Source organism: Paramormyrops kingsleyae, chromosome 24 (genome assembly GCF_048594095.1).
Source record: "Paramormyrops kingsleyae isolate MSU_618 chromosome 24, PKINGS_0.4, whole genome shotgun sequence".
NCBI classification, from domain to species: domain Eukaryota; kingdom Metazoa; phylum Chordata; class Actinopteri; order Osteoglossiformes; family Mormyridae; genus Paramormyrops; species Paramormyrops kingsleyae.
Window position 1 is genome coordinate 25,725,133 of NC_132820.1, and position 15,791 is coordinate 25,740,923.

The 15,791-nt window shown below is 43.8% G+C and overlaps 2 protein-coding genes across 2 annotated transcripts; one reads left to right on the forward strand and one right to left on the reverse strand.

The window, feature by feature from the left end:
* Positions 1 to 1,654: 1,654 nt before the first annotated feature.
* Positions 1,655 to 8,419, reverse strand: LOC140582238 (nicotinamide/nicotinic acid mononucleotide adenylyltransferase 3-like). Its single transcript, XM_072706463.1, has 6 exons — positions 8,398 to 8,419; positions 5,921 to 6,144; positions 4,180 to 4,288; positions 3,741 to 3,924; positions 3,563 to 3,630; positions 1,655 to 2,155 (listed from the first exon to the last, which is right to left on the reverse strand). The coding sequence occupies exons 1-6, from the start codon at positions 8,417 to 8,419 to the stop codon at positions 1,698 to 1,700; spliced, it is 1,065 nt and encodes a 354-aa protein (XP_072562564.1). The 3' UTR covers positions 1,655 to 1,697.
* On the forward strand, positions 8,304 to 14,801 carry LOC140582239 (nicotinamide/nicotinic acid mononucleotide adenylyltransferase 1-like). Its single transcript, XM_072706464.1, has 5 exons — positions 8,304 to 8,765; positions 10,991 to 11,099; positions 11,355 to 11,538; positions 11,649 to 11,943; positions 12,953 to 14,801. Exons 1-5 carry the CDS (start codon positions 8,763 to 8,765, stop codon positions 13,577 to 13,579), a joined length of 1,218 nt encoding a protein of 405 aa, XP_072562565.1. The 5' UTR covers positions 8,304 to 8,762; the 3' UTR covers positions 13,580 to 14,801.
* The last annotated feature ends 990 nt before the right edge of the window (positions 14,802 to 15,791 follow it).

Below are 15,791 nucleotides of genomic sequence, written 5' to 3' on the forward strand. Positions count from 1 at the left end.
GTTAGACACCACATGACACTAGGGCTGAGGAGGTGGGTTGAGGCAGGTGGGGCTCTGCCGTCTGCCAGCGGTGGGGTGCCCATGCCTCAACTGCTCGCCCACTTTTTGCACCTTAGTCATATACGCAGTCCATATTACATTAGGGCCTTGGGGGTGCGGGGAGGGGGATGGGGGACTCTGCCATCTGCCAGTGGTGGGGCCCTCATACCCGAACTGCACCCACTAATTTTAATGCATTGTAGACATAAACACACAACTCTCTCACACATGTACATGCACACTTCACACCAACATGGGTCAGGGAGGGGATGGGGGCTGAGGGGCCCCCCCTAACTCTCTGTCTCTGGCCCTGTGCTGGTGGGGTGGCCCGCCGGGGGGAAGACCCATCATGGGGGGGTTCGGGTGGCCCTGGCGGGTATGGGCGGCCTCCTCTCTTGGGCCGCGGGCCGGGTGGTGCTTGGCTCTGCTGCGCCGTGGTGGGGCCCTGGCGGGCGGTCCGGGGAATCTTGGGACACTCTGGGCCCTGCTAGGCGGATTGGGGGGTTCGGTCTGGGCTGGGCGGGGTGTCTGCCGCTCCCTGGTCGCCGCGGGTCCGCTCCCGGGTGGGGGGGGGGCTCTTTGTATGGGCCCCCCTTGGATCATCCTGCAGTGTTGGGGGGGAGGCGTGCCGGGTCGCTGCGGTGGGCGGCGGCCCGTCCTCCCGGGGGACGGGCTGGGGGGGCTGGGGCTCCCCCGGTGTGTGGGGGGCCGTCCGCCGGGGGGTGGGGGGGGTGGTCCCGGTGGGTGGGGCCCTTCGGCCCTGGACCCGCCTGCCCCGGTGGGGTGGTTGCGGGTGGGGCTGGGGGGCTCGCCGCCCGTCCTCCCTCTGCGGGCCTCCCTGTGCGGGGGTTGGCGCCCCCTTAGTCCCTCGCGGGCTCCCTCTCGGGTTGGGCGGGTGGTTGTCTCTGGGATGCGTGGCTGTGGGCCCTTGTGCCGGGGGGGCAGCAGGGTGGCTTCGGTTGCCTGGTTCTCCTGCCTTCGCCTTGGGCCTGGGGGGGGTGCTGCCGCCTCCCCTGACGGCATTAAATGCCAGCACATCCAATGACAAATCAGGTCACACCTACACTTGCACATGCATACAAGACTGGTTGAGCGATCAATATCATTATTATTATTACTTTTTAGGGTATGTTATAGATTTAGGAATTGAAATATACATATATAACGGTACGATTACGTGTGTGTATGCTACATATGTATAATACCGATTTGTATTAATTATTATTAGTATCACTGATGTTGTTATAATTCTTGTTGTTTGATGAGTGTTATGTTTCTTATGGTTGTTTGTATTCTGTATTCCCCTATACTTCATCTTTTTTCCATCCCGCCTACATTATTAGTGTTATTTCTGTATACCTTTTTTTTTTTTTTTCCTCTCTCCCCCTCTCCCCATGGTGATTGATGTCTGTTATTGTTACGCTTGTTGTTTTTGTACCCCCCCTGTTTTTCTCCTTTTCCACGGTACTGGTGAGTTCGGAGCGGCCACAATCTTTACTCTTGAATGTAATGTAAAATAAAGTTGTCCTCCGAAGAGGGGGGGGGGTGGTGGGCAATATTAAAAAAAAAAAAAAAAAAAAAAAAAAAAAAAAAAAAAAAAAAGAAATGGCAAGATGACGAGGCTACAGACGGGCAGAGTGGCAGTGGGGGGGCTGGCCTCAGTCATGCTTCCCTGCATGTTTCTGCAGAGGAGCCGACATAACATCTGCGTTCCTCTGCTCATTCTCAGCGGTGTAGAGGCGCCGCTGCCGGATGTAGCTGAGGACCGGTTGAGGCAGCAGGTTCTGCACAGTCTGACCACACTGCAGCATGCGGGGGATGTCTGCGCTCGACTCCTTGACCGTCGACTCGCACACCATGTGGATGTTGTGGAAATGTGGCCGGAGGTCGTCGGAGCCCTGAATAATGGCCTCCAGGTCGGATCCATCGTCGGTGATGCACACCAGTCCAAAGTTTTTGATGATCTCCTCGATGTGCTCGAGCTTCCACAGCCCCGGCACCACAAAGGAGTTCAGCATGTCAGCACCACAGAGAAGCATCAACCGTGGCCCGTCACGAAGACAGGAAGCATCGACAGACATACACATGGATAATTCACTTGGCAGTGGATAACAAACTAAATTCCACCAGCTTGTGATCTGAGATTCCAACGAATGAACCAGATGTACCGTCATGGTTCTGGACGGCACGGGAACGGGAACGAGGCATGGTGCACAAAGAAGGGGCGGACGACCCACTTACGGCTCCAGCAAACAAAACAGGGTTTATTAAACAAAACTGAAAACACTATAAACACAACTAAACCAAAAAGACCACAAGGGGTCAAAAACAGAAAGGGGAATAAACAAGACTAAATAACAAAAACCGAATACACACAGAACACTGAAAATATCAAAACCATCAACCAACGATAATCATACACATAGACGCGACGCGACGCGATGAACCAGCGGGGAACAGAACAAAAGGCAGGAACTAATATACTACAAGGGTAACGAGACTAACACAGGACAGGTGAGGCTAATTAACAAAACCAAGGAAACAGGGCACAGGTGAAACCAATAAACTCAAAAGGAACTGAAAACAGGGAAACTAGGAACTGACCAAGGAAACGGAAACTAAACACTGGAATTAAACATGGGGCACACAATCAGGGGCACAAGGAACATAACCAAAACCAACTACAAAATCAGACATAAGAACTAAAGGAACTCAAATGAAACACTAGGGAGCCAAAATACCAAAATAGGAGGTGGGATTCAAACACACGACAGAAGGATACTCAGAACAGAAGGGTATACAGACAACCACATGCGCAACACATTGAGCCACAAGACCAGACAGGTAACAGGGGAAACTCAAAGACAAAACATGAAGGACGGGATGACCAGCAATGCCTGCTGGTCAAACGGGGAAGGGACACGGAAGGAGCACAGCAGGGGCCGACCCTGACATGTACATACATTCTGTACACCGGTGGAACAAACAAGATCCAAGGTATGACCCTTATCATGCGTTGGAAAATCAATATGCTGCACAAAACTGAAAGAATTCAGTACTGAACACAGCTCACTAGCCGATGGACAGTCAGTATCCACATGAATATTAAAATCACCAAGCAAAATCACAGCGGTAGACATGCCACAAACAAGACTAAGCATCTCATTGAGATCAAGGAAAAAATTAGGGTGAGGCTTCGGAGGTCTGTAGATTAATATGACGTGCAACGGAGCCTTTCCAGCAATTTTACAAGCCAGATATTCAAAGGATGTAATCCCATGAAACTCAACAATTGCGGTTTTAACACAGTCACGGTGTATCACGGCTAGACCACCACCCCTGCCCGTCAGACGGGGTTTACAAAGAAAACTATAACCCAGAGGTGTAAGTCGATTTAGGTGCAAGTTATCTTCTGGTTTCTGCCATGTTTCCACAAGCAGCAACATGTCCAGATTTTTAGCAACAGTCAGGTCGTTGAGGAAAGCAGTCTTATCCGTCAGCGACCTACAGTTCAGGAGCGCACAGCGGAGAGTGTGTAGTCCTTCGTTATGCCAGTCTAGTTCCTGGGAGAGCAGTTCCTGCCGGTGATGCCTGGGAGCAGATGTTAAAGATCAGTTCAGCCAACAGGGGGTGTAATAGTCAAAGGAAAGGACTCATAGTTGAAAGATGGGGCCCTTCTTTCACCCTTAGGGCGAGCTCACCTTAGCACTTTGACTGTCTCCAGCCATTCGGCCTGCCTGCTCTCCCAGCTGTCCACCTCAATCCAGCTGTGGTTCTCTACCGCCAGCTTGGCCATTTCCACCCGATGGCTGGCCTCGATCAGGCCCTTCTCGTTGTAGCCATCGCCCACTGGTGATATGATCCCCTTCACAACTTCATAATGTCCTGGGGAAGCCAAGCACAGCACAGGTGTCCTATGTTGAGTATGGTTCATACTTTTTAACAAAGTAAGTTTCACATTTAAACTCTGTGGAGCTAAAAGTTAACACGCTATGAACCAGCAAAGAGGCTGGGTATGTCATACTTAATGTTCCCAAAAAATTACAACTTTTTATATAAAAAATCAAGTTGGCATAAGCATTTTGTTAGTAGCTTATGACAGGCCAGTGCGCCGTGTATGAAGGCTAGCAGGCGGAGTACCTTTGATCTGCAGGTGCTCACGTGCCAGTTCAAACATGCGCAAGTGCATGTTTGTGACTGGGTTGTAGGAGCCACAAGACAGCAGCACCACATTGGTTTTCTTTGGTACCTGCAGAAAATGCATTGGGAAACATTACAAAATTACACTACATGTAGTCACATGCAGTTTTCTGAATGGGCAGAAGGACAGGGTCCAGTGACAGCACCAGTCTGCTAGTGACCTTCCAACTATCAGCCAGATGCTTCAGCTTCTTACTCCAACTTCTTAGTTTTATAATAATATTTAATGATAGAAATAAACGAGGTACAAGGAACTCAGTCGATATATTACATACCAAACTTAAAACCAGCTACCAGGGAAAATCGAAATCGACATGTTGATTTTTTGCATATGTAAAATCGACATGTTGATTTTTTTGCATCTAAAGGCGTGCAAATTTGATGTCATTTTTGCCCTCGTTGGTCTTCCATACGAAATAGCAAAAACAAGTTGTAGAACTTCGAAGCTTCCAACGTCAGTCACATGGCAATTGCTTTCCGTCTTTTTGATTCGTCCGCACACGCAGTTAAGTTCGTCACACGACTGTGGGCGTGGTTTACTGGAGCTGGGTTCAAAAGTGCATGCACGCGTTCGAAGCTTCCAGTGTCCTCAGTCACATTGTAACTGCTGGTCAAGTACAATGTCTCGGAAACGTCCCATCGCTAGCGCTAAGTGCGCTGACACTGCACGGAGCTTTGATGAGGTATTTTGTTGCCCGAGTGCTTAAATACACGGAGTGCTGTACATGTGTTGATTACAAATGGAGATGATCGGTTCATTTGGGATTGTATCTCGTTTGGGCAAAAAGCCAACAAGACCTATTATCTTCCGCTTTGATTGATGTTCTGGTAGTAAAGCGTTAGAGTTTTTATTTTGTTTTATATGAGATATGCGATGAAACTACGTCTGTTCTATTCATGTTCACAATAACTTCGAATTAGGATAGGCAGTCGTCCCAGAGCAAAAATTTGCTGCTCAAAGCTTGCTCTTCTACAGCTCAGGAAACAAAATTGAGATTCTGATTTCAGCCTCATTTTAGTTTCCATTTTGTGTGGTTTGTTTCTGATATGTTTCTCCTAAAATTCACTAGGAGAAATAGATGAGACAGGACAACTAGCAACAGGAGTCATACTTGAGACTTAAGGGAGATGGCTCACTAAACTCAACTCAGTCTTATTAATGGCTCATTTTTTCTCCTTAGTAAAAGAAAATGAGCAGTACTAGAGCCACTACGGAGAAACAAATCCCCACACCCACACATACACACAAAATCAATATTACAGTAATGGACACTTTTATAAATGCTGAAACAATTAAGGCCTTTATTAAAACAGCCAAGTTTACAACACTTTGCACATTGGCACATTAATTTTTAACAGATGAATAGCATATTACCACAAATTTAGTGTCCATCACTACAATGCAAACGCTCCAAATCCTACCAAATACAGAACCCACCCACTGGTATTGTGTGTGGGTCATTGGTATTGCCTGAGAACATTGAGGCTGGTACAATGGCTGAGTAACAGGCAATGACCGTGTAGGTTGAGGCTGATACTGTGGGTGGGTAGAAGGAGATGACTGAGCAGGTGGAGGCTGGGACTGTAGCTTATAAGGCAGAGGTGACTGAATAGGTGGAGGCTGGTTGACACTGTACGCCACAGAAATTGGGTATTGCTGTGCAGAGGTGGATTGAACTACCTGAGGCAGTGATGGGAGGTTGTAGAATCTCTCAGCAGCAGCATCTTTTGTTTTTATGTCCTTCCTTGTGCCCTTCTTAGCATCCACCGTCTTGTCAGCTGTTCCAATATAGTCCACTGTGGCACTGTAGAACTTGTTGTCAGACCATCTTGCCAGTACTACATCTCCTGGCTTCAGATCTCTGAAGCAAGCAATGGGTTTATCATCTTTCTGTAATATATCACCTTAAAAAATTCTTAAAAAGCCTTAAAAATTTTTGTAGTGTATCCATCCTCAAATGTCAAAAACACAAAAAGACCTTAAAATGAAGACAGAGTGAATAATGGAGATTTTACTACATCTTAATTTATAAACTACTCAAAACAGGGTAGGGTGATGCCTAATGAACTGTCATATCACAATGTTCAAAATGAAACAACGTGATGAACGATGGCATCATCTCAGAGTATGGGGAGATAGGTAGTATACAGAGTACTGAGGAAAACCAGTGTTCACAATAAAAGTTAAAATCAACAGAAAGCTGCCGTCTTTCCTGTGCGATACAGACCCAATTCACTGCAGCCAGAGCCTATTACTCAGCATTCAACCTCCTGCTCTCCATCATTACTTTTATGGTTTTGTTGCAGCCAAATTCACAATATAGTTGGTTCCATTAGCATATTTCTGTGCCTGTTGTCAGACAATGTTGTATGAAACAGTGTTTTATCATAGCCCAAATCATATGAATATGGGCATGTCCATGTTAGTTGGCTTTGGGTCTGTTATTTCAGTATATAATGTTACAATGATTTAATATGCTGCAAATGAAACAGCTTCTTATGTTTATTTATAATTCATGTATGCTACCAGGTAGAGTGCACTCAGTCCACTGTGGCCCCCACCCTAGATACTAGGTATCATCTAAGATTTTGGTTGCCATATCACCAAAATTAAAAGTTAAAATAAAAAGATTTTAAGAAATAGTATAAAAGAGTTGTGCAGTAATGTAAGAATAATTCAATTACCATCTTGGTCATCTTTGGATGAGCCAGGATTTTGTTCATAAAGTCTCATCTTCTTTGGTGGGTAGCGTGCTCTTTTGGGCAAATCTTTTTCCCCTGGCAGGCATTCCAATCTGTGAATAACAGTACAGTATTTCAATTTTAAAGTGGTTCTTATGTTAATTCAGCTTCAATTCTTTTAATTTAATATTAAAAGTACATCTCATAAGTTGTTGCAGCAATTTTTGGTTGATACCATTTGCTACACAGTTTTGGAACTGAATTTAACCATATTATAACAGAAAAGACATTGACATTATATCAGTGTCCATTCATCCGATGAGTAGTTGTAGCACGTCAAAGTGGACCAAATTTTTTGAAACGACGGGAAAGCACGAAAATCTCAACATAAATTACAAATTCGAAAACGAGCCAGGAAAGGGGTTTCTCCTCTACACCATAAGAGGGAATCACCATGGAATACCCAAAAACAGTCAATCCACAGCCGAGTTTTTGGGGGAAGCCCATGAGCAACGTATCAAGCGCCCAGCAGGTGCAGCTGGAGAAAAAGGCCGCCGCCGATCGCGGGGATTGTAACATACCTAATATTATTACTTATACAAAATACGTCTACGAATTTTTTAAAAAGATTTTTAATTAACAAAAATCGTTTACATATAACAAACATGTTAGATTAGAAATGCATATTCAGATAGATAGTGACGTTCTCTTAACCTTTATTATTTTACCTCGACAAAGTCACATTTTTAGCTCAAATGGCGATTATGTTTTATTGATTCTAACTCTATTTAGCTCTATAACAACATATTTGCTGGGCCGGCTCGATTTTCATAATTATTACCTTGATAAATCTACAGTATTAAGGATTTTACTTTTCCAATTAGCATTTAATTGCAGGCCTAATCACATTATGAAATACTGCGATGTAATTTTTCAATATGTGCAGCCCTACATTGATGGCTAAATTAATTCGTTAGTCTTAATACGCAATTGTAATTCCAGTTTTGAAACAAGACAAAAACTAATTTCTCATCTATTTAACAATAAAATCTTGACGCTTCTTAAAATTTCTACCGTAGTTTTAACGTCATTAACGGATTAATACGCGAATAAGCCAGCGACCCTATTTATCTCAGCAGGGCTCGCGACCAACTGAGAGCTAGGCGTACGTACTGTACACCTATCCAAAGTTACAAACCTGTGATTAATGGGTGCGAAAATCAACGCATCTTGCATATGTCGGATTCTAATGATTAAGTTACAGCTATAACTGAAAAGCTACAACCTCCATTAAAATAGAGTATTTCGGCCGAAGTCGTCGGCTTCCCGCAGTCTTCAGAAGACAGCCTGCAGTAATTACTATTTGCCGCACATGCCGACCAGATTTCAAAAAGTATTGTAACCAACATAAATACAAAACTTCACTCAAATTATATTCAACAAAAAATTATCTTTCTTTCTTTTACGAGGCAGTACCTCTCTCCTTCGTCCCTCGCATCTTTCGCGCTCACTTAACGGTCACAGCTTAAGTCAGCCTAATTTGTAAATTAACCAATCACGATGCACCATGTGTAATAGATAGCGCTCTTCACCAATGACATTTTCTAATTCTGACATTGTGCCTATACAGTACATCAGCCAGAAGGTTCACAGTTCAGAGCTTTTTGCGCCAAGTTTGTACAACTTCAGAAAGCGGTAAGTGGATATAAAGCCATTAAATATTACTTTTACCCAAGAATGAATAATTAAATTTTTGTAGTAGTACGCAAGTGTAGGTATGTTGAATTCGATTGTACTCAGAGGTAGGAAAAAGTATCTGCGACTGGTGAATCAGTGGGAAGATGGTATGTACATATAAGTAGGCTAATTATAAGTACATTTACTCAAGTACTTAAGTACAATTCTAAGATACTTTTACTTTAGTTCAGTATTTTTATTTCATGGCACATCTAATTCGACTAGATTTCAGGGACAAATATTGAATTTCAATGGTAGTGGGATAAGTCTTTTTTTTAAACACATATACTGTATAGACTATTGACTAAGGCTGGGCAATATATCGACTTTTTACGATATGTCGATATGTTTTCATACGGGATATATGATGAGACAATATCGTTTATATCGATATAGTTAAAGTTGCTTTAAAATTATACTCGTAGAGCCGCTAATCCGCCTGTTTCTCCTCACCCTGTCCGTCTCTTGCAAAACTGTGCCTGCCCCTCTCCCCTCTCCGAACACAATCCACCCCTCCTCTCAAAAAGTAAGGCCATTTGAACACTAAACATATCTTCTTACAAATTATTATTGTTGTTAATGATTGCGTAACAGGCCTATGTTGTGTGAGGATTCAAGGTGGCAAAATGGAAGACATTTTCATATAGAAAACTTTAAGTGAGAGCCAACCAGGAGGTTAAAAAAATATATAAGAACGGATTTTATTTTGAAATTGCACTGCGTTGAAATAGTAATTATATCGCACTGACAAATGAGTCTAAGGCTACGTTCACACTGCCATGCTGAAGTAACTCAAATCGGATTTTTTGCCTTAATGTGACACAGATCTGGGGTGAGTTTCCCGAAGCCTTCTTAACACTACAGTACGTCGTTCGTTAGTTATATCTTTTAACACAGAACTTAAGAACGACGTAGCGTTAAGAACGCTTCGGGAAACTCACCCCTGATCTTTTCAGGGCTGTGTGGACACGCAAATGAAACTATTTGGGGAAATGAATCTGTTCAAACTAAAATGGAAGGAACCTATCGTAATATAGTAGTATTTGAAATAATTGCCACGTGGCTACAATGCCAAAGAAAAATAAAGAGCCTGAAGTCAAAGTTTAAAGAGGCAAAAGACTCGAATTAGCTCAGCGGTCACGGCCGCACAACGTGCCAATTTTACGACCAGCTTTTTACCCGTGTAAAAAGTCGTGTAAAAACGTATCAATGTGCGCATGCGTGACGTTTCGGAGGACTGATGCGTTCATGATACAGTTCACATGTACTTATGAATGTGAACCGTCAAGATAGACAAATCCGATCTGAGCAAAAAATCGGAATTGAACAATGTGGCTGGCAGTGTGAATGTAGCCTTAAACTCTGTTTTATGAGGTGGTCCATGAAACATAACTGAATTATGTCTCATGGGATACTTACAGAAAATATAGTTATTACCAATAACTATACCAATACCAGCTTTGCAGCATATAAAGTCATTTTGAATTCATTCAGCCTATAACAGAATATTAAAAATTATAAACAAATTGTGTGGAGGATAATGAGATCAACTTAAGATATTATTATATATGCATTAAAGGCAGAGAAATTAGTATGATCGAGACATAGGAAAGAAGTTGGGATGAGAATGGAATAAGTTCATAGGGAGCACTCTTGGTTTTCTCTGCCTGAGATCAAAAAGAGACACAAAAGCTGAGAAAATATGAGAATTATTTTAGACCTTGATGAAATCTCATTTGAAACTTAAAAGGAGTCTAATTTGAGATTTTGTGCATCTTTTTGCTCAGGAGAATAAAATGAGAAACAGGAGAAATAAGCCATAGTCTCGTTATGGTTTCTCACAGACCTCATACTTGTCTAGGAGAAATAAAGGAAATATATTTGAGAGCTCTTTTCTAATTTTCTTTTCCTCTGGGTGATCACTTTGAAAATCACAAAAAGTGTCACTTGTGCTGTAATTTGGATCGCAACTGAAATGCATAATTTAAGGTTGCTCAGTAGTGTGGTGCATTATGTCCTTATCTATAAACAGATTTCTGTTATGGAAATCACTTTCAGAATTCTGTTGAGGGAAATATTCAATGGAGTATTACGGATTATTGTTGGATTAAGTACTGAAACATTATTATAAAACTAAGAAGTTGGAGTAAGAAGCTGAAGCATCTGGCTTGTTTTGGTGTATCACTCACTGGGTTAAGACCTTAGGCTGATAGTTGGAAGGTCACTAGCAGACTGGTGCTGTCACTGGACCCTGTCCTTCTGCCCATTCAGAAAACTGCATGTGACTACATGTAGTGTAATTTTGTAATGTTTCCCAATGCATTTTCTGCAGGTACCAAAGAAAACCAATGTGGTGCTGCTGTCTTGTGGCTCCTACAACCCAGTCACAAACATGCACTTGCGCATGTTTGAACTGGCACGTGAGCACCTGCAGATCAAAGGTACTCCGCCTGCTAGCCTTCATACACGGCGCACTGGCCTGTCATAAGCTACTAACAAAATGCTTATGCCAACTTGATTTTTTATATAAAAAGTTGTAATTTTTTGGGAACATTAAGTATGACATACCCAGCCTCTTTGCTGGTTCATAGCGTGTTAACTTTTAGCTCCACAGAGTTTAAATGTGAAACTTACTTTGTTAAAAAGTATGAACCATACTCAACAAAGGACACCTGTGCTGTGCTTGGCTTCCCCAGGACATTATGAAGTTGTGAAGGGGATCACATCACCAGTGGGCGATGGCTACAACGAGAAGGGCCTGATCGAGGCCAGCCATCGGGTGGAAATGGCCAAGCTGGCGGTAGAGAACCACAGCTGGATTGAGGTGGACAGCTGGGAGAGCAGGCAGGCCGAATGGCTGGAGACAGTCAAAGTGCTAAGGTGAGCTCGCCCTAAGGGTGAAAGAAGGGCCCCATCTTTCAACTATGAGTCCTTTCCTTTGACTATTACACCCCCTGTTGGCTGAACTGATCTTTAACATCTGCTCCCAGGCATCACCGGCAGGAACTGCTCTCCCAGGAACTAGACTGGCATAACGAAGGACTACACACTCTCCGCTGTGCGCTCCTGAACTGTAGGTCGCTGACGGATAAGACTGCTTTCCTCAACGACCTGACTGTTGCTAAAAATCTGGACATGTTGCTGCTTGTGGAAACATGGCAGAAACCAGAAGATAACTTGCACCTAAATCGACTTACACCTCTGGGTTATAGTTTTCTATGTAAACCCCGTCTGACGGGCAGGGGTGGTGGTCTAGCCGTGATACACCGTGACTGTGTTAAAACCGCAATTGTTTAGTTTCATGGGATTACATCCTTTGAATATCTGGCTTGTAAAATTGCTGGAAAGGCTCCGTTGCACGTCATATTAATCTACAGACCTCCGAAGCCTCACCCTAATTTTTTCCTTGATCTCAATGAGATGCTTAGTCTTGTTTGTGGCATGTCTACCGCTGTGATTTTGCTTGGTGATTTTAATATTCATGTGGATACTGACTGTCCATCGGCTAGTGAGCTGTGTTCAGTACTGAATTCTTTCAGTTTTGTGCAGCATATTGATTTTCCAACGCATGATAAGGGTCATACCTTGGATCTTGTTTGTTCCACCGGTGTACAGAATGTATGTACATGTCAGGGTCGGCCCCTGCTGTGCTCCTTCCGTGTCCCTTCCCCGTTTGACCAGCAGGCATTGCTGGTCATCCCGTCCTTCATGTTTTGTCTTTGAGTTTCCCCTGTTACCTGTCTGGTCTTGTGGCTCAATGTGTTGAGCATGTGGTTGTCTGTATACCCTTCTGTTCTGAGTATCCTTCTGTCGTGTGTTTGAATCCCACCTCCTATTTTGGTATTTTGGCTCCCTAGTGTTTCATTTGAGTTCCTTTAGTTCTTATGTCTGATTTTGTAGTTGGTTTTGGTTATGTTCCTTGTGCCCCTGATTGTGTCTTTACATGTTTAATTCCAGTGTTTAGTTTCCGTTTCCTTGGTCAGTTCCTAGTTTCCCTGTTTTCAGTTCCTTTTGAGTTTATTGGTTTCACCTGTGCCCTGTTTCCTTGGTTTTGTTAATTAGCCTCACCTGTCCTGTGTTAGTCTCGTTACCCTTGTAGTATATTAGTTCCTGCCTTTTGTTCTGTTCCCCGCTGGTTCGTCGCGTCGTGTCTATGTTTATGATTATCGTTGGTTGATGGTTTTGATATTTTCAGTGTTCTGCGTGTATTCGGTTTTTGTTATTTAGTCTTGTTTATTCCCCTTTCTGTTTTTGACCCCTTGTGGTCTTTTTGGTTTAGTTGTGTTTATAGTGTTTTCAGTTTTGTTTAATAAACCCTGTTTTGTTTGCTGGAGCCGCAAGTGGGTCGTCCGCCCCTTCTTTGTGCACCATGCCTCGTTCCCGTTCCCGTGCCGTCCAGAACCATGACGGTACATCTGGTTCATTCGTTGGAATCTCAGATCACAAGCTGGTGGAATTTAGTTTCAGTTATCCACTGCCAAGTGAATTATCCATGTCTATGTCTGTCGATGCTTCCTGTCTTCGTGACGAGCCACGGTTGATGCTTCTCTGTGGTGCTGACATGCTGAACTCCTTTGTGGTGCCGGGGCTGTGGAAGCCCGAGCACATCGAGGAGATCATCAAAAACTTTGGACTGGTGTGCATCACCGACGATGGATCCGACCTGGAGGCCATTATTCAGGGCTCCGACGACCTCCGGCCACATTTCCACAACATCCACATGGTGTGCGAGTCGACGGTCAAGGAGTCGAGCGCAGACATCCCCCGCATGCTGCAGTGTGGTCAGACTGTGCAGAACCTGCTGCCTCAACCGGTCCTCAGCTACATCCGGCAGCGGCGCCTCTACACCGCTGAGAATGAGCAGAGGAACGCAGATGTTATGTCGGCTCCTCTGCAGAAACATGCAGGGAAGCATGACTGAGGCCAGCCCCCCCACTGCCACTCTGCCCGTCTGTAGCCTCGTCATATTGCCATTTCTACCTTCCCATTTGTTTGGGATCTCCTGTTACGCGCCGCTGCAAGCTTGGCTCCGCCCACAGGTCTCGTCTGCAGCACGCCCTCCGTTTGGCCTTTGCTCCGCCCAGGACTTACCAATGCACCCTCCGTCATTTCCGGCTCCTTGACCTGAAAAGCCGAAGACAATTCGAGAGCTCTGCTCATTGCTTGATTATTATTGGTTTACTTTATTGGTTTGATTATGGTGTATGACAGACACGTCCTGCACATTCTCCACTTAACGTCAGTGGCTCAGCTGTGGAGATTGTGGAGAGCACCAAGTTCCTTGGGGTGCACATCACCGAGGAACTTGCATGGACGACCAACAGCACCTCCCTCACCAAGAAAGCCTAGCAGAGACAACACTTCCTGCGGCGGCTGAAATGAGCGAGCCTTCCCCTCCCATCCTCACTACGTTCTATAGAAGCACCATTGAGAGCGTTCTAACCAGCTGCATCACCGTCTGATACAGAAACGGCAACGTTTCCGATCGCAAGTACCTGCAGAGGATAGTTAGAAGAGCTGAGAATATCATCGGGGTGCCACTGCCCTCACTACAAGACACATTCACCACAAGGACAGTTCGAAAAGCCTGCAGCATTGTGCAGGACTCCTCACACCCTCACATGAACCGTTTACCCTGCTGCCATCCAGGAGGAGAATCTGCAGCATCACAGCCAGGCTGCACGACAGTTTTTATCCTCAGGCTGTCAGGCTTCTCAACACCATGCTACCCCCCAGGGTCCTCCAATCTACCTCAACCCTCTCGTAACCCACCTGACCTACACTGTTTTCCTATTTTTTTTTAAAAAAAATTTACATTTTAAACTGACCCTGCTGCTACATATATGCCCTCTGATATTATACTTATACGTTGTTATACTGTATTTTCACATGTATCGTACTGTATTTATACTGTATTTGCACATAGATATATTTTATTCATACCGTACTTGCACAAAAAATCATTTTGCACAAACAATCTTACTTTGCACTTTGCTTCTGCGCCAGAAAGCTGTTAGCGTTTACTGCACTTAAAATGCTTCTCAGTTCATTTGCACTCTTCTTGTCTTGCACAGAATCTCTACTGTATATATTCCGTATACTTGTATACGGAAAGATGACAATAAAGTTCAGTTTGACTTTGACAGTTTTGGTTATTGCTTTTCTGATTTTTGCCCTTTTGTACTTTTGCTTTGGTTTGATTGTATTTCTGGTTTTTGATCTCCTGCCTGTTTACTGGATTACTCTTTTGCTCGCCCCCTCGGACACTGTGTTTTCAGACTGTGTGTATGTTTGCGTGTATGAGTGGACCGGTGTGTACAGAGTGGCTGCCATTTTTTTTTCTTGTGAAGCACAAAAATGGCCACAAATCAGTAGGACTGGTGTGGATCCCTTGTTACGTGACCCACTTAGTGGCGACACATTTAGGGTTATATTCCATAAGACCTGGTTACTAGTGACATCCAATATTAGGTCTATTAAACACTGCAGCTACACAGAACCAGCCAGGCGACAGCTAAATGTGCAAGAAGACTCCATTCTGGAACCCGAAGTCAGAAAATTACATTTCAGGGAAAAGTAGTTCAACTCGTCATACTCACCGAGTGAAACCATATAGGCATCAAAATTAACATTAATGACCATGTCCCAGGTACCACTGATGTTAACGGACATATTGATGGATATTGCTGGTTGCTGAATTACCCACACAAACTTACTCAGATCACCTCGGTGAAAACGATATTACGAATCTCACATACAAAAACATTTAAAATAGGGTCAAACGAGGTCGCAGTCGACTTTTTTTTTTTTATGGACAACAGGTGAACTTCGAAGTAGTTCCATTACAACTTAATTGTGAGCTTTCGTGCACTACTACTTAATTATAATTGCTACTTAATTAGCCTACTAGTAATTAATAAACCAAGTCAAATAGTCTCAAAATAGGTTGCATGCATTTTACCTGTACGTCTGTATAATAATAGGGTGAGTTAAGCAAAAGTGGGACATCAGGTAAAGTGGGACATTTAAGCTTTGCCCTATGCTACTTTAAAGAAATCAACAACTTAAGAAAACAAACAGTGTATGATGCTACAATGGGGCTTGGTCTTCACCAACTGTCTTCATTTGTGTGA